The following is a 19,429-nucleotide window of genomic DNA, read 5'->3' on the forward strand; positions in this document are numbered from 1 at the left end:
AACTTATTTATATGAGAGTGTTTTCCTTGCAGTAGTGGGTCTCTGTGTCAAGCTGGCCATTGTGGTTGCTGTGTAATGGGTGCTTCTGATGCTAGCAGTTCCCTTAGGCTTGAAAGGCAGATAGGTCCTTCGGGAGACACAGTCGAAGGCCAAAGACCACTGTGCCAGGACTAAATACACTGCAGTAATAATGTCCTCCTGGAACAGACACACTAACATTGTAAACTCCCAAGAACTGCAGGTAGTTCTCTTGTGTTTTTACTTTGGAGAGCATAGTCTTGAGAGACTGTCCCAATTCCAACCAAATGAGATGACTGGGATGCCCTACAGTTCTTTGGTAAATCTGTAAGAACAGCAAGTATATTTAGTGCTGTCAGACTGTCTGAAACGTAAGGGAAGCACACTGCAAACTTTAATTGTACAATGACTATATTTGAATTCTTTCTTATTGCCAGAAATAAGTCATTTGAAAAAAATATAATATTCAGGATATTGCATGATCTGGATTCCATTATCCTTGTTCTCTTGTACAATGTTATTGATACACAATTTCCGTGATGTTAAACATATTTTCATGTCCATGTTACACATGTAAATTTCTTATTTTGAGATCACCTCCCAATTTAAAATTCGTTTTATGTATTGTTATTATTATTATAAATATTACTTATTTGTGAAAGGGAGAGAATGAACTCCCAAACACTGGTCCACTCTTCGGATGCCACAATTACCCAGCTCTGTGTCATAGTAGGCTGAGCCTCTGACTGTAGTGCTGGCATCCCATATGGGTGCTGGTTCGTGTCCCTGATGCAACTCTTCCAATCCAGCTCTTTACTATGGCTTGGGAAAGCAGTAGCAGATGGCCCAAGTCCTTGGGCCCCTGCAACAGCATGAGAGACCGGGGTGAAGCTCCTGACTCCTGGCTTCTGATCAGCTGAGCTCCGGCCATTGTGGCCATTTGGGGAGCGAGCCAGCGGATGGAAGACCACTCTCTCTGTCTCCCTTTCTGTCTATGACTCTACTTCTCAAATAAATCAATAAAATCTTTTTTAAAATATCTACTAATTTTAGTAGATACTAATGTTAAAATGTAGTGGCAATTTGAATATTAGATGCAGAAATCCACATTGTAAGTATATGAATTTAAATATATGTTAGAAGTATAATGGATATATTACTCATAGTTGACATTTCTGAATCCACATCAACCCTGGATATTAAAATAAATTGTAGTGTATTTAAACCATGGTACATTATTCTGGAAGAAAAACAAGCATAATATTTTTGTAGAGGCACACATATCATTATTATTTATAGCATTGGCTTTACAGAACCATGGTAAATTTTATATTAATCACCTCCATCTGGATAATTATTGATCACAACAATTTCTTAAGGCAATAACTTTATTTACACTGCCAAGATTTCATGCAACCTGATAAAATAATCCAGGGTGTTCATTGCTTCCCTTTTTCCATTCCAGTATCAGGGGTCATAATAAAAGCTGACAACCTCCTCAAACCACAATACCTTAGAGACATCTGCTACACCATGATAAGGATCTCAGGGGCTGGAAGACACATACACATGAATCTCCATCCCTATTTGTTCCGTGTATATAGTTGCTGTTGTAGGCAGCACCCTGTTGTCCCTGGTCATCTCTGAGTCAGTCCTCATAAACCCATGTACATTGGCACAGTGTATATCTTTCTCTCAACAATCACTATACCAAAGATGCTAGCAATCTTCTGGAGAGATTTTCTTTTGGAAACTGTGCATCTCGGATGATTTTCCTCCACTTCATCTTTGTTGCAGAGGTTGCCACATTGCTGGCCATTGCTTTGCTCCCTGATTTTGGGCCACAACTTACAACTCCATTACATACCCTCCTTGCTAAGCTGTATGTGGTGGTTCTACCTACTCTAAACCACTGAGTTTTTGGAGTTAAGATCAAGCAAATCCAGGAGAGAGTTATCCAAGTGTTTTCGTTGAGCAAGACATGTTGTTGGTTTAGAATAAGAGGCTTCATTCTTCATTTGCCCAAATATATAAAACATTAAGAGTACCTAACTTTATAGTGTATGTCTTGTATCATGTCAGCCCAAGAATGGACAATAACAACAGATTCATGGGTAAATGAGACATGAATGGCAGGCATCTTAAATTGAGAAATGCTAAACAAATGTCTGATATATATTTTATCTATGAGAGTGTTAGCTATTCATAGGGTTAATAAATTCATTTTTTAAACACAGTGATTTTTTTAACAAGTAGTCATGAGAGAAATATCTAGGCCTAGCCATCTATAGATCTATACTCCATACTCAATATGCTCAGTACCTCTCCCACTCTAATTCCTTAGCGAAACATGTTGTGTGTGTCTTTGGTTAAGAGAAACTAGAATTAACAGAGTTTGCAAGAATAATTCTAAAATTTCAAAATATTAATAGAACTCCATAGAAGGCTATGAAAATGATTTATATAGATAAATAATTACAAACTGTTTCTCACTCTTGTTCTCAATGGCATATATGTGTGTATATATATATATATACACACACACGCACACAAATTTAGAAAACTATTTCTAAACGGCAGTGATTTCATATTTTATATCTAAAATAATATTTACAAATATAAAGAAAGTATTTGATATACCTGGGCACCTAGTCACTATTACTAGAATACAAATGAGTACCTGAAATTGTAGTGTTGTTAATAAGCCATTAATAACTCTAATAAAGAAGAAACAAATTTTTGAAACAAATATTATTCAAGATGTACTTTTCTTTAAACAAGAAATGACTATTGTAAGGTTGTACAACTATTTACTAAAATATACAAAATGTTAATATGTAGCATACGTAATACATCTTAAATAAGAATAAGGGTGTAAAAAGGGTTTGGATTGGAAAAAAATGTTATTCAGCATGGTGCCAGTACAGAAACAGATGGATAGACCAATGGAAGAGAATTGAAACACCAGAAATCAATCCAAACATCTACAGCCAACTTTTATTTGATCAAGGATCTAAAACCAATCCCTGGAGCAAGGACAGTCTATTCAATAAGTGGTGCTGGGAAAATTGGATTTACACGCGCAGAAGCATAAAGCAAGACTCCTACCTTACACCTTACACAAAAATCCACTCAACATGGATTAAAGACCTAAATCTCTGAAGCGACATCATCAAATTATTTGAGAACATTGGAGAAACCCTGCAAGATATTGGCACCGCCAAAGACTTCTTGGAAAAGACCCCGGAGGCACAGGCAGTCAAAGCCAAAATTAACTATTGAGATTACATCAAATTGAGAAGTTTATGTACCGCAAAAGAAACAGTCAGGAAAGTGAAGAGGCAACTGACAGAATGGGAAAAAATATTTGCAAACCATGCAACAGATAGAGCATTAATAACCAGAATCTACAAAGAGATTAAGAAACTCTACAGCAACAAAACAAACAACCCACTTAAGAGATGGGCCAAGGACCTCAATAGACATTGTTCAAAAGAGGAAATCCAAATGGCCAACATGCACATGAAAAAATGTTCAAGATCGCTAGCAATCAGGGAAATGCAAATCAAAACCACAATGAGGTTTCACCTCACCCCGCTTAGAATGGCTCACATACAGAAATCTACCAACAATAGATGCTGCAGAGGATGTGGGGAAAAAGGGACACTAACCCACTGTTGGTGGGAATGCAAACTGCTAAAGCTACTATGGAAGTCAGTCTGGAGAATCCTCAGAAACCTGAATATAATTCTACCATACAACCCAGCCATCCCACATCTTGCAATTTACCCAAAGGAAATTTAATTGGCAAATAAAAGAGCTGTCTGCACCTCAATGTTTATTGCAGCTCAATTCACAATAGATAAGACCTAGAATAAACCTAAATGCCAATCAACAGTAGACTGGATAAAGAAATTATGGGATATGTACTCTATAGAATAGTATACAGCATTAAAAGAAATGAAATCTGGTCATTTGCAACAAGATGGAGGAATCTGAAACACATCATGCTGAGTGAAATAAGCCAGTCCCAAAGGGACAAATATCATATGTTCTCCCTGATTGGTGACAACTGACCGAGCAGCAAGAAGGAAACCTGTCAAAGTGAAATGGACACTATCAGAAATGGTGACTTGATCAGCCCTTGCCCTGACTGTGGATGAACAACTTAATACTTTATCCCTTTTAGTATTTTTTGCTTGTTCTACTTAGTACTATTTGTTGAACTCTGTAATTAATACACAGTTATTCTTAAGTGTTGAAACTTAACTGAAAAGTAATCCCTGTTAAATATAAGAGTGAGAATAAGAGAGGGAAGAGATGTACATGCTGGTACATGCTTAATCGGACTTGCCCCAAATGGTAGAGTTAGAAACATACCAGGGGACTCCAATTCAATCCCATCAAGGTGGCTATACTATGCCATCTCACTAGTCCAAGTGATAAATTTCAGTTCACAATTGATCATGATGATAGGATTAAGAGTCAAAGGGATCACATAAACAAGATTAGTGTTTGCTAATACTAACTGATAGAATTAAAAAGGAGAGAATGATCCAACATGGGAAGCGGGATACACAGCAGACCCATAGAATGGCAGATGTCCTAAACAGCACTCTGGCCTCCGAATCAACCCTTAAGGCATTCAGATCCAGCTGAAGAGCCCATGAGAGTATTTCAGGTATGGAAAGCCAAGACACTCTGGGGAAAAAAAAATAAATGACCTAAATGAAAGATCTCTGTGAGTGAGATCCTAGCGGAAAGAACCGGCCATCAAAGAAAGAGGTACCTTTCTCTGAAGGGAAGAGAGAACTTCCACATTGACTATGACCTTGTCTATATATGATCAGAGTCAGCGAACTCAAAAGGCTTCCATAGCCTTGGCAACTCATGACAAGAGCCTAGGGTTATTACTGATGCCATAAACAAGAGTGTCAATTTGTTAAGTCAACAACAGGAGTCACAGTGCACTTACTCCCCATGTAGTATCTCTGTCCTTAATGTGTTGTACTATGTGAATTAAAGATATAACTAGTACTCAAACAGTACTTTACACTTTGTGTTTCTGTGTGGATGAAAACTGTTGAAATCTTTACTTAGTATATACTAAATTGATCTTTTGTATATAAAGATAATTGAAAATGAATCTTGATTTGAATGTGCTGGGAGAGTGAGGGGAGATGGGATGGTTGCAGGTGGGAGGGAGGTTATGGGGGGAAATAGCCACAGTAATCCAAAAGCTGTACTTTGGAAATTTATATTTATTAAATAAAATTTAAAAAAAGAAAAGCAGTAGCACCTCTGGGCAGTTAATTCTATGTTGGAAAATGAGTAATTTTCTTTGAGGAAAGGGATCACTGTCTTGGAGGCTTCACAGAAAAGATAAGTTGTTTTTGTTTTGTACCTTGGCATACCCAACCTTTTGGTCCTATATATTCAATGTCTTCTCTTACCCTTATTATTTGAAACTCATTATATAAGCTACTAATACTTATTTAACTGACTCTTGTTTAAAAGAAAAGTACATCTTGAATATTTTTTGTTTCAAAATTTGTTTCCTCTTTATTAGAGTTATTAATGGCTTATTAACAAGACTACTATTTCAGGTACTCAGTTGTATTTTGGTAATAGTGACTAGGTGCCCAGGTATTTCAAATACTTTCTTTATATTTGTAAATATTATTTTAGATTTAACATATGAAATCACTGCCGTTTAGAAATAGCTTTCTAAATTTGTGTGTGTGTGTGTGTGTGTGTGTATATATATATATATATATACACACACATATATGCCAGTGAGAACAAGAGTTAGAAACAGTTTGTAATTACTCACCTATAAAAATAATTTTGGTAGCCTTCTATAGAGTTCTATTAGTATTTTGAAGTCCTAGAATTAATCTTGCAAACTGTGTTAATTCTAGTTTCTCTCAACCAAAGACACACACAGGTTTCTTTAAGGAATTAGAGTGGGAGGTGCTGAAATTAATGAGTATGAAGTATAGATCTATAGATGGCTAGGCCTAGATATTTCTCTCATGACCATTTGTTATAAAAATCACTGTGTTTAAAAATGAATTTATTAACCCTACGAATAGCTAACACTCTCATAGATAAAAAATATATCAGACATTTGTTTAGCATTTCTCAATTTAAGATGCCTGCCATTCATGTTATCGCATACATGACAGATCCAGAAAAATATCAGTGTCATGGTATCAGAAAAGGTGAAACCTTATACAAGATAAAGAAGCACATGAAAATAGGGGTGGAAATACATTTCTATGTGAATCAATAAATAAACAAACCAGAGTGAAACCAAGCCATGTAAAATGGACAAGAATGCTCTGATTTCAGTTTGTTTAGTTTCTCCTGACATTTTATAATGCTCTGCAAAGTGTATTTATTTAGACTCATGCATTTCTTCTGAGATAGTATGAGCTTCTGGGAGAAATGAAAAGCACAGTAGCAAACAGAAAAAATGACTGTATGTTTCTCATTCTCCTAAGGGTAATGCCAGCCATGGAAGCAATACACATCTGCGATTATATATTGTCTTCCTTTAGGAATGAACAAGACCCTCAGAGACTCCCAGAGTCTCGCAGAGTCGAGTCTCTGACCAAAGTCCCCTGAGCCCAGTGACATTACTGTCTCTACATAAAAGTCCCGAACTTTCCCACATCCCTGTTCCTATCGAGGGAAATTCCACATCTATTCTAAAGATTTCTGCCCTTAAAGAAAACATAATCAAGTTTCTACTTTATTGAGTTTATGACGCTTATGGAAACTGTATTTTTCTTTATTTTCTTCCAAAATCAAACAAACATTACTAGAAATTAGACATCACAAATTTATGTAATTTACAATTTACTCTAGGCATATTTTCAGTCTTCTATTAATGTCTGCTATCTCAATCTCAAACTCTAACAATTCAAGATTTGTTCTCACTGGATTTCCTGGCCTGGAAGTCCACTATCTCTGGATCTCCATCCCTTTCTCCACCATCTATGCTATGGTTTTCCTGGGAAACTGCATGGTGCTCCATGTGATCCGGACTGAGGTGAGCCTGCACCAGCCCATGTTCTACTTCCTGGCCATGCTGGCCCTCACTGACCTGTGCATGGGACTGTCTACTGTGCACACAGTTCTGGGGATCCTGTGGGGCTTCATTAGAGAGATCAGCTTGGATTCCTGCATTGCCCAGTCATATTTCATCCACGGTCTGTCTTTCATGGAGTCTTCTGTCCTGCTCGCTATGGCTTTTGACCGCTATATTGCCATTTGCAACCCATTACGCTATTCCTCTATCTTAACTAATGACAAAATCATGAAAATTGGGATGACAATCCTATGTAGGAGCTCTTTGCTCATACCTCCAGTCATTATCCGTTTGAAGTTCTTAAATTATTGCCGTCCTCACATCCTGTCTCACTCCTTCTGCCTACACCAAGATTTAATAAGGATGGCCTGTTCAGACATTCGCTTTAACAGCATCTATGGCCTTGCCTTGGTTATTAGCAATTTGTTGTTGGATGCAGTGCTCATACTTATCTCCTACATCCTGATCTTGCATACTGTCTTAGCTATTGCATCGCAGGAAGAGAGAATCAAGTCTTTGCAGACATGTGTATCTCACATCTGTGCAGTTTTGGTTTTCTACATCCCAATCATTGGTCTGACTATGGTGCACCGATTTGGGAAACACCTCTCACCACTTGTTCACGTCCTCATGGGTAACATCTATATCCTTTTCCCACCCATGATGAACCCAATTATTTATAGTATCAAAACCCAGCAGATACGAAGAAGAGTTCAGAGATTATTCTCCTTGAAAGCATCCTAAGTCTTGAGATCAAATATGAACATATTCATAACTTCACAAGTTACAAAGCACAGGGTAAAGTAGGTGTAAATGGATTTAACATCTGCTGGTTCAATAATGTTTCATATGTTACAAATACCTCCCTAATTTCCTACAACCATCATTAAGTCAAGGTAGGCATGCATAATTTTGTGACACAGTTTATTAAAGTCAATGTGAATATTTATGGTCTGGGAATCATAATTTCTGAGTCAGATCTGCTTGTAAAATACAGACTTTATAATGCAGATTAGAGTGAAGGTATTTTTGGATCCACTGATTTTGAAAAAGTTAAATATGGCTGAATAAAGCAGTTCAAGTAATTAATAAAAGATCAACCATTTTCCTAGTCTAGTTTTATTGCTCTAAATGACATTCTTATTTCATGTTTGTCTGGTAGCTAGTACCCCAGTTTAGCCACAGTGCCATACTATAAGCGTTACAATGTGATGGGACTTTTATAGTGTAAAAAATAGCAAATAATGAAATTAATTGCTATCTTGTTCACCAACCAATCTTTCTTCCTAGACACTCCATGAAGAGTATCTATAACTATTAATTGCCAGAATAAAAACATGACTTCTAGGATTCATTATCCAAAGGATAAAAACACAGCAGTTGCCATTTGAAAACTATGTGGATCCTTTGAAAAATCTTTACTTTGGATTTTCTTATCTCTTTACATCCCCTGCTTCAGTCAAAAAAAATAGCCTAAAATTTTGCAATGACCAATTAATGTAACTATGTTTTGCATTTAATAACTTCATCAAAACCAAGAAGTAGATATTATTTCCTATTGCATAATTGTATTTTGAAATACACACAGGTTAAATTAGCTGTCAATTTTTTAAGAGGTGAAGAGATTTGTTCTGTTATAGTCCATTTGAAATTATGTGACAACTCTTTATTTTCTGCCTTCCTCATGTAATTCCTACTATTTCAGCTCTATAACCATTATAAAACACTTATATGATAAATAAAGTATCAAAAAATGACCTGTGTAAATCACAGATGCTAAAAAAGTGTTTACAGTTGGACTCAGCATTAGTAAATTTACTCAAAATGTTATTTGTATAATGACATGTGAATTATTTTCATATATTTTTAAGACCATTTTTTGAGGCATAATTACAAATTAAAATTCACCCTTGTCAGATGTCTACATACATATTGATGAGCTTTAAATAATATTTGTAGTCATAAAAACTTCACCAGAATAAAGATTTAGAATATTTTCACCAACTTCAAAGGTGCTTTTCTGGGTACTTTTGGTCATCTTCTTCCACAAGTCTGAGTTCCTGTAGCCACTAATCTGATTTTTTTCACACAGTTTGTCCTTTAAGAGCAGATCATGTCTATTATGCTATAATCAATATAATCTTTATATTATAATTCTTTCACTGAGAATAATACTTTCAGATTCATTCCTGATGTTGCCTGTATTTATACTTAGTTAAAATTTATTATTGAAAACTCTTGTATTGTATCTACACAGCAAACTTTATTTATCCTTGAATTGGTCGACATTTGCTCTTTTCTAGTTTTGATGTGAATAATGGTCTTTACAGACATTCACACCATATGATTATAAAACCATATAGTTACAAATGCATTTCACTAAATTGGTGGATATAATTTTCTATGTGTCTTTATTATAAAGAATTTAACACCCATCACAGAAATAATGATAAATATACAAATAAGATTATATTTGTCAGATACCTATTATGTACCATACACATTGGAAGCACTTGTGACCCTATAAATCCTCAGAGCAACACTCTGAAGAAAAATAATAATTATTATATTTGTAAATGATAAAGTTGTGATTACAGAATTTTAAATTACTAAAACATAATGATGCAGAAAATTTGGTTTAGAGTTAACATTTTATAGTAGAAGATACTGCTTAGTTTGATGTTACAGCTATTTCCCTATTGTCCCATTTGTTTCCTGGTGGTGGTGTCTTTGTTATGAGTTAAAGGTTTTACATTATAAATAAATTGATTAAATATATATTATTGAGTTATCACATGAAAATTTGTTTATAGACCATATTCTCAATCAATATCTTGGTATACCAAGGTATGCTATTTATACCACTATTTATACCTATGTTATAAATTTCACACTTTATACTTTACGATCAGGAGGGGACAGTTTTTTTTTGTTTTGTTTTGTTTTTTTTTTTTTTTTTTTTTGCTTATTCACTTTCATGATGTTATCTTGTTCCAAGCGACCCTATTTATGCTAACAGTTGTCTGAACTGCTGATTTTTCATGTGAAGTTTGAAGTAATGTTTTGAGCTTAAAAAGAAATCTCTGCTGTGGTGTAACTTGATTTGAATATTTTCTATCAAAAGTAAGGCCATAGATCTGTTTCTTTCCTCCATATGTCAATGCCCACTCACCTCACAGTTGACCTTATTGCTGCATTGGAGGGAAGCTGAGGAAAAGGAAAGAGATCTAACCGGACAGCTGTCAGGTCCCTGAGCATTGGCAGGGAGAACTCATTGGACCTGTCATTTGTGTGTCTCACTTAGTAGACCCATGGTGAGAGAATCTCAGCTGGTCTGTTCTCTCCATATTGAAATCTAGCATTTCTAATTCCTTTGCTGAATTTTGTTTGATTATTTTCCATTGAGTCTACTTAAAACCATACCTATAATCTTTTAAAAAATTATGTATATAGGGTAAACCAATTTCATGATTTTCATATATAGATTTAGGAGCCTAGTGATGTTTCCACGATCACCTCCCCCCCCCCCACTTCCACCCTACCTTTTCCTTCCTTTCTTATTTTTTATATACATTTTTACAATGCCATACATTTTGTTTATTTTATAACCACAAGTTTAACCATCTGCTAAGTAAAAAAAAAAATAATTGTTCCTCAAGAGTATAGACAAGGGCTGTAAAAAAATCATATCTAAAAATTTTAATTTTGTTCACATGCATTACATTTTTGTTACATTGTATGTTAGTCACCAAAAATCAGGGAAAAGATGATTTTTGGGAGGGGGACTAGCTTATTTTACTAAGATTTATGGTTTCAAGTTGCACCCACTTTGTTGCAAAAGATAGTATTTCATTCATTTTTATAGGTAAGTAGTATTCCATAATGTATAAATAACACATTTTCTTTATACAGTCATCCATTGATGGAATTCTGGGTTGATTTCATATGTTAGCTATTATGAATTGAGCTGCAATAAATTTGGGGTTATGGATAACTCTTTTATATGCTAATTTCATTTCCCTTGGGTAAATCCCCAGGAATGGGATTGCTAGATGCTGTGGTAGATCTATTTTTTAGCTTAGAAGCTCTGTATACGCTCTTCCACAATGACTGCATCAATTTACATTCCAAACAACAATGGATTAGGGCATCTTTTTCTCCACATCTTTGCCAGCATTTGTTGTTTGTTGATTTCTGTGTGAGAGCCGTTCTAACTGGGCCAACATTGAAGCATAGCACGTAAAGATGGCACTTGTGACACAGTCATTCCATTTGGATGCCAGTTCATGTCTTGGTTGTTCCATTTCTGATCCAGCTCTCTGCTGTGGCCTGAGAAAACAGTTGAAAATGGCCCAAGTCTTTGAGTCCCTGCATCCATGTGGGAGACCTGGAAAAACTTCTGGGTCCTGGCTTTGGACCAGCCAAGCTCCAGCCATTGTGGCCATTTGGGGAGTGAACCAGCAGATGGAAGACCTCTCTCTCTCTGCCTCTGCCTCTCTGTAACTCTGCCTTCCAGATAAATAAATTCATTTATTTAAAAAAAAGAATTTGTGGGGGCGGCGCTCTGGCATCGTGGGTTTATTTCCTGGCCTGAAGCACTGGCATCCCATATGGGCGCCAATTCTAGTCCTGGCTGCTCCTCTTCCAATCCAACGCTCTGTTATGGCCTGGGATAGCAGTGGAGAATGGCCCAAGTCCTTGGGCCCCTGCACTTACGTGATGGACCTGGAGGAAGTTCCTGGCTCATGGCTTTGGATCGGTGCAGCTCCGACCGTTGCGGCCATTTGGGGAGTGAATCAGAAGATGGAGGACCTCTCTCTCTGTCTCTGCCTCTCTCTCTGTAACTCTGTCTTCCAAATAAATAAAATAAATCTTTAAAAAAATAAAATAAATAAGGAATTTGGGGCCACAGCTATGGTGTACTGGGTAAAAGTGCCACTTGCAGTGTCAGCATCCCATATGGGTGCTGGTTCAAGTCCCAGCTGCTTCACTTCTGATCCATCTCTCTGCTATGGTCTGGGAAAGCAGTAGAAACTGTCCAAGTCCTTGGACCCCTACACTTACTTGGGAGACTTGGAGAAGCTCCTGATCCTGGTTTTGGATCAGTGCAGCTCTGGCTATTGCAGACATCTGGGGAGTGAAACCGTGGATAGAAGACCTAACTATCTTTCTCTCTCTCTCTTTTTCTTTCTCTTTCTCTCTTTGCCTCTCTTTAACTCTACCTTTCAAATTAAATAAATAAATCTATTTTTTAAAAAGAAATGATATGGATCCCTTCATTTAATGTTATCAACAATCTCATAAAATATATAATATTTTAAGCCCCCTAAGAAGATAAACTTACAGATGACAAGAAAGAATATATATTCAAGACCAAGATCAGCTATCTGGGATTTGTCAAATCTGTGAGGACTTTTTTTTTTTATTACAGAGGTAAAATTACAGGGAAATAGATAAAGAAAATCTCATGGTGATTACAGCTTTGTTTTAAAATTTTACAAAATGAAGGTAAGCTGTACCTTTAGTTCTAAGCTACTCATTCAATATAAAATTGAAACTGAATATTCAATTCTCATGCTGTAAGCCATTTTTAACAAAACTGAAAATTATGGAGAAAATGGTGTGTCCTTGTTTTAGTGTTGTTCTGATAAGCAGCAGAATAACCAGCAAAATTTTAACATGTCTCATTTACCCATGAATCTGTTGTTATTGTCCATTCTTGGGCTGACATGATACAAGACATACACTATAAAGTTAGGTACTCTTAATGTTTTATATATTTGGGCAAATGAAGAATGAAGCCTCTTATTCTAAACCAACAACATGTCTTGCTCAACGAAAACACTTGGATAACTTTCTCCTGGATTTGCTTGAACTTAACTCCAAAAACTCAGGGGTTTAGAGTAGGTAGAACCACCACATACAGCTTAGCAAGGAGGGTATGTAATGGAGTTGTATGTTGTGGCCCAAAATCAGGGAGCAAAGCAGTGGCCAGCAATGTGGCAACCTCTGCAACAAAGATGAAGTGGAGGAAAATCATCCGAGATGCACAGTTTCCAAAAGAAAATCTCCCCAGAAGATTGCTAGTTTCTTTGGTATTGGTGCAGATGAGAAAGGAAAATGTACATGGGTTTATGAGGACTGTACTCAGTGATGACCAGGGACAATAGCAACTATATACATGGAACAAATAGGGATGGAGATTCATGTGTATGTGTCTTCCAGCCCTGGGATTCCTATCACGGTGTACCAGATGTCTCTAAGATATTGTGACTTGAAGAGGTTGTCACCTTTTCTTATGACCCCTGATACTGGAATGGAAAAAGAAGGGAAGCAATGAACACCCTGGATTATTTTATCAGATTGTATGAAGTCTTGGCAGTGTAAATAAAGTTATGGTCTTAAGAAACTGTTGTGATAAATAATTATCCCGATGGCAATCATTAATATAAAATTTACCATGGTTTTGTAAGCCAGTACTACAAATAATAATGATATATGTGTTATTGTGGGGATTAGAGGGATTAATAGGTTGTTAGGTCAGGCTTATGTCAGAATAAGAACAGGGGCAGAATCCATTTAGGGTGGACAAGGGCTTGCCTCCTCCCTGAGGCTGCCTGTAGCAAAACTTAGATTTTTTTATTCATGAGATAGGGTGGATAGGATTACCAATTACAGACCCCTGATGGGTTTTTAGTTTCTTTTTTTTCCATTTTCAATTTAACTTTTATATAATGAATATAAATTTCCAAAGTACAGCTTATGGATTTCAATGGCTTCCCCCCCATAACGTCCGTCACACCCGCAACCCTCCCCTTTCCCATTCCCTCTCCCCTTCCATTCACATCAAGATTCATTTTCAATTCTCTTTATATACAGATGATCAGTTTAGCATACATTAAGTAAAGATTTCAACAGTTTGATCCCACACAGAAACATAAAGTGAAAAATACTGTTTGAGTACTAGTTATGGCATTGAATCTCAAAGTACAGCACACTAAGGACAGAGATCTTACATGAGGAGTAAGTGCACAGTGACTCCTGTTGTTGACTCAACAAATTGACACTCCTGTTTATGGCATCAGTAATCACCCTAGGCTCTTGTCATAAGCTGCCAAGGCCATGGAAGCACCCTGAGTTCACCGACTCTGATCATATTTAGACAAGGCCATAGTCAAAGTGGAAGTTCTCTCTTCCCTTCAGAGAAAGGTACCTCCTTCTTTGATGACCCGTTCTTTCCACTGGGATCTCACTCGCAGACATCTTTCATTTAGGTCATTTTTTTTTTCACCAGAGTGTCTTGGCTTTCCATACCTGAAATACTCTCATGGGCTTTTCAGCCAGATCCGCATGCCTTAAGGGCTGATTCTGAGGCCAGAGTGCTGTTTAGGACATCTGCCATTCTATGGGTCTGCTGTGTATCTCACTTCCCATGTTGGATCATTCTCTCCCTTTTTTATTCTGTCAGCTAGTATTTGCAGACACTAGTCTTGTTTATGTGATCCCTTTGGTTCTTAGTCCTATCATTATGATCAATTGTGAACAGAAATTGATCACCGGGACTAGTGATTTGGCATTGGTACATGCCACCTTGATGGGATTGAATTGGAGTCCCCTGGTCTGTTTCTAACTCCACTGTTTGAGGTAAGTCAGCTTGAGCATGACCCAAATTGCACATCTCTTCCCTCTCTTATTCTCACTCTTATATTTAACAGCGATCACTTTTCAGTTAAGTTTCAGCACTTGAGAAGAATTGTGTATTGATTACAGTATTCAACCAAAAGTATTAAGTAGAACAAACAAACAAAAATACTAAGAGGGATAACATATTAAGTTGTTCATCAACAGTCAGGGTGAGGGCTGATCAAGTCACCATTTCTCATAGTGTTCCTTTCACTTTAACTGGTTTCCTTTTTGGTGCTCAGTTGGTTGTCACCTATCGGAGAAAAGTGGTATTTGCCCCTTTGGGATTGGCTTATTTCACTCAGCATAATGTTTTGCAAATTCCTAACTGGGATCACTTTTCAGTTAAAATGTAAACACCTAAGAATAATTGTGTGTTAATTACAGAGTTCAACCAATGGTACTAGAACAAAGAAAATACTAAAATGGATAAAGTATTACATTGTACATCAACCGTCAGGACAAGAGCTGATCAAGTCACTGTTTCTCATAGTGTCCATTTCACTTCAAAAAGTTTCCCCTTTGGTGCTCAGTTAGTTGTCACCGATCAGGGAGAACAAGTAGTATTTGTCCCTTTGGGATTGGCTTATTTCACTAAGCCTGATGTTTTCCAAATTCTCCATCTTGTTGCCAATGACCGGGTTTCATTGTTTTTGACTGCTGCATAGTATTCGATAGAGTACATGTCCCATAATTTCTTTATCCAGTCTACTGTTGATGGGCATTTGGGTTGGTTCCAGGTCTTAGCTATTGTGAATTGAGCTACAATAAACATTAATGTGCAGACAGCTTGTTTGTTTGCCAATTTCATTTCTTTTGGGTAAATTCCAAGGAGTGGGATGGCTGGGTTGAATGGTAGGGTTATATTCAGGTTTCTGAGGAATCTCCAGACTGATTTCCATAGTGGCTTAACCAGTTTGCATTCCCACCAACAGTGGGTTAGTGTCTCTTTCTCCCCACATCCTCACCAGCATCTATTGTTGGTAGATTTCTGAATGTGAGCCGTTCTAACTGGGGTGAGGTGAAACCTCATTGTGGTTTTGATTTGCATTTCCCTGATGGCTAGTGACCTTGAACATTTTTTCATGTGCATGTTGGCCATTTGGATTTCCTCTTTTGAACAATGGCAATTGAGGTCCTTGGCCCATCTCTTAAGTGGGTTGTTTGTTTTGATGTTGTGGAGTTTTGATTTCTTTGTAGATTCTGGTTATCAACCCTTTATTAGTTGCAAAGTTTGCAAATATATTTTCCCATACTGTTGGTTGCCTCTTCACTTTCATGACTGTTTCTTTTGCAGTCCAGAAACTTCTCAATTTGATGCAATCCCAAATGTTAATTTTGGCTTTGACTGCCTGTGCTTCTGGGGTATTTTCCAAGAAGTCATTGTTAGTACCTTTATCTTGCAGGGTTTTTCCAATGCTTCCTAATAAGTTGATTGTTTCAGGTCATAGATTTAAGTCTTTAATCCATGTTGAGTTAATTTTTGTGTAAGGTGATAGGTAGGGGTCTTGCTTCATGCTTCTGCATGTGGAAATCCAGTTTTCTCAGCACCATTTATTGAATAGGCTGTCCTTACTCCAGGGATTGGTTTTGGATCCTTGATCAAATATGAGTTGGCTGTAGGTGTTTGGATTGATTTCTGGTGTTTCAATTCTGTTCCATTGGTCTATCCATCTGTTTCTGTACCAGTACCATGCTGTTTTGATTACAACTTCCCTGTAGTATGTCCTGAAATCTGGTATTGTGATGCCTCCAGCTTTGTTTTTGTTGTACAAGATTGCTTTAGGTATTTGAGGTCTCCTGTGCCTCCATATAAATTTCAGCACCATTTTTTCCAGATCTGAGAAGAAGGTCTTCGGTATCTTGATTGGTATGCATTGAATCTATAAATTGCTTTTGGGAGAATGGACATTTTGATGATATTGATTCTTCCAATCCATGAGCATGGAAGATTTTTCCATTTCTTGGTATCCTCTTCTATTTCTTTCTTCAAGGTTTTGTAATTTTCATCATAGAGATCTTTAACGTCCTTGGTTAAGTTTATTCCAAGGTATTTGATTGTTTTTGTAGCTATTGTGAATCGGATTGATCTTAGAAGTTCTTACTCAGCCGTGGCATTGTCTGTGTATACAAAGGCTGTTGATTTTTGTGCATTGATTTTATATCCTGACACTTTGCCAAACTCCTCTATGAGTTCCAATAGTCTCTTAGTAGAGTTCTTTGGATCCCCTAAATAAAAAATCATATCATCTGCAAAGAGGGATAGTTTGAGTTCTTCCTTCCCAATTTGTATCCCTTTAATTTCTTTTTCTTGCCTAACAGCTCTGGCTAAAACTGCCAGAACTATGTTAAATAGCAGTGGTGAGAGTGGGCATCCCTGTCTGGTACTCGATCTCAGTGGAAATGCTTCCAACTTTTCCCCATTCAATAGGATGTTGGCTGTGGGTTTTTCATAGATTGCTTTGATTGTATTGAGGAATGTTCCTTCCATACCCAGTTTGCTTAGTTTTCATCCTGAAAGGGTGTTGTATTTTATCAAATGATTTCTCGGCGTCTATTGGGATAATCATATGGTTTTTCTTCTGCAGTCTATTAATGTGTGTATCACATTGATTGATTTGCAAACATTGAACCATCCCTGCATACCAAGGATAAATCCCACTTGGTCTGGGTGGATGATCTTTCTGATGTGTTGTTGCATTCTATTGGCAAGAATTTTATTGAGGATTTTTGTATCTATGTTCATCAGGGATATTGGTCTGTAATTCTCTTTCAGTGCTGCATCTACTGCTTTCCCTGGCCATATCAGAGAGCTGGACAAAAAGTGGAACAGCCGGGCCTCAAACCTGCACCTATATGGAGTGCCAGCACCTCAGGCCAGGGCATTAAGCCACTGTGCCACAGTGCCAGCTCCAATTTCCCAATTATATATCTATTATTTCCCAGTTACATTTTTTATTATTCTTTATCAGAAAATCTGAAGTTCCACGATTACTATAAGTATATTTGTAGCATCTAGCTTAATAAGTTTATGTTGAGTAAATGTGGATAGTAAACAAAGCAATCAATTTAAGAGGAAGGAGATAGTTACCTGGAGTAGCTGAATAGACCAGAACAGATCCAGGAACATAGCTTTAACTGTGTACATATAGAGAAGTAGTGTATATGAACATATTGATAAATGAAATAGATAATTTTGTGTGATGGGAATTGGAAATAATAAAGGCAATAAATAATTTTGAGCCATACACTCTGGAAAAAATAGTGAAACCATTGAACAATTTGAGGGATGGAATAGAAAATACAGGATTCGGAGAAAGTAATTGCAAGAGCTTTGAATTTATTACTCCATTCTATGTCCACAGAGGAAATGGGGACAATTAGAAATTTTCTTCAGTCTGCATAACACACTGCAAGGATAACTAAGCTGGAAAGGAGGCTCTCTCTATGATTTACAAACTCACTTCTGCCACCAGCCAGCTTTGACTTTATTTGAGGCACACAAGTTGAAGTAGAACTAGCTCAATCTGTGTTCTCTTCTGGATACAAGAATTACAAACTTGGAGCCAAAAGACAAATATATATAGAAAAAGAAAAAATAGCATACTGTATTTTTCATTTGTAAGTCATTCAATGAATTTTTAAAAGAAAGAAGAAGAGTTGTGAGGCATTAAATATTTTTTGGAAAGATTTATTTATTATTTATTTGAAAGTCAGTTACACAGAGGAAGAGACAGAGATAGGGAAAGGGAGAGAGCGCTTCCATCTGCTGGTTCACTCCCCAGAGGGCCACAATGGCCAAGGCTGGGCCAGAGTGAGGCCAGGGCCCAGGAGATTTTTCTGTCTCCCACATGAGTTCAGGGACCAAAATCTTTGAGCTATCTTCTTCTGCTTTCCCAGCTGCATTATCAAGGTGCCGGATCAGAAGTGGAGCATCTGGGACCCTAACTAGTACCCATATGGGATACTGGTGTCATGGGTGGTGGCCTATCCTCTATGTTACAGCACCAGCCTAGTTAAATCTGTCTTTACCTGTACATCTAGTACAGTATACTTGACACCAGTTACAGCTCTCAATCTTATAGAGTTTTTAATCTAAATGATACATTTTTGTATCCTTATAAATATGGATATATATAATAAATTTTGAGCATTTTCTCTTTGAATTCTTTCATCTCATTATAGTCTTATCTGTCTTCTATATTTTCAACAAATTTTATGAATCTCATATATACTGATTTAGGAGCAAAGTAATACTTTCAACTCTATCTTCTCATCCACCCAGGTTCCAACCATATCTCCTCCTTATTTTCTGATTCTTTCCCTTAATATATACAATGATATATATTAAGTTCAATCTATAATCACAAGATAAACCCTCCACTAAATTAAGAATTCAAAAAGAGGGCCAGTGCCGCGGCTCAACGGCCTAATCCTCTGCCTAGCGGCACTGGCACACCAGGTTCTAGTCCCGGTCGGGGTGCCAGATTCTGTCCCGGTTGCCCCTCTTCCAGGCCAGCTCTCTGCTGTGGCCAGGGAGTGCAGTGGAGGATGGCCCAAGTACTTGGGCCCTGCATCCCATGGGAGACCAGGATAAGTACCTGGCTCCTGCCATTGGATCAGCACGGTGTG

General features: G+C 37.1%; 1 protein-coding gene across 1 annotated transcript; it reads left to right on the forward strand.

Annotated features, from left to right (window-relative positions):
• The first annotated feature begins 6,913 nt into the window (after positions 1-6,913).
• LOC103344950 (olfactory receptor 51V1) lies at positions 6,914-7,858 on the forward strand. The gene has a single exon (XM_008267974.3). The coding sequence runs from the start codon at positions 6,914-6,916 to the stop codon at positions 7,856-7,858; it is 945 nt and encodes a 314-aa protein (XP_008266196.2).
• Positions 7,859-19,429: the final 11,571 nt, after the last annotated feature.

Source organism: Oryctolagus cuniculus, chromosome 1, assembly GCF_964237555.1.
Source record: "Oryctolagus cuniculus chromosome 1, mOryCun1.1, whole genome shotgun sequence".
NCBI lineage: Eukaryota > Metazoa > Chordata > Mammalia > Lagomorpha > Leporidae > Oryctolagus > Oryctolagus cuniculus.

Bases quoted from the DNA above. Each gene is read 5' to 3' on its own strand.
- LOC103344950 (XM_008267974.3), top strand. From the start codon at position 6,914: ATGTCTGCTATCTCAATCTCAAACTCTAACAATTCAAGATTTGTTCTC.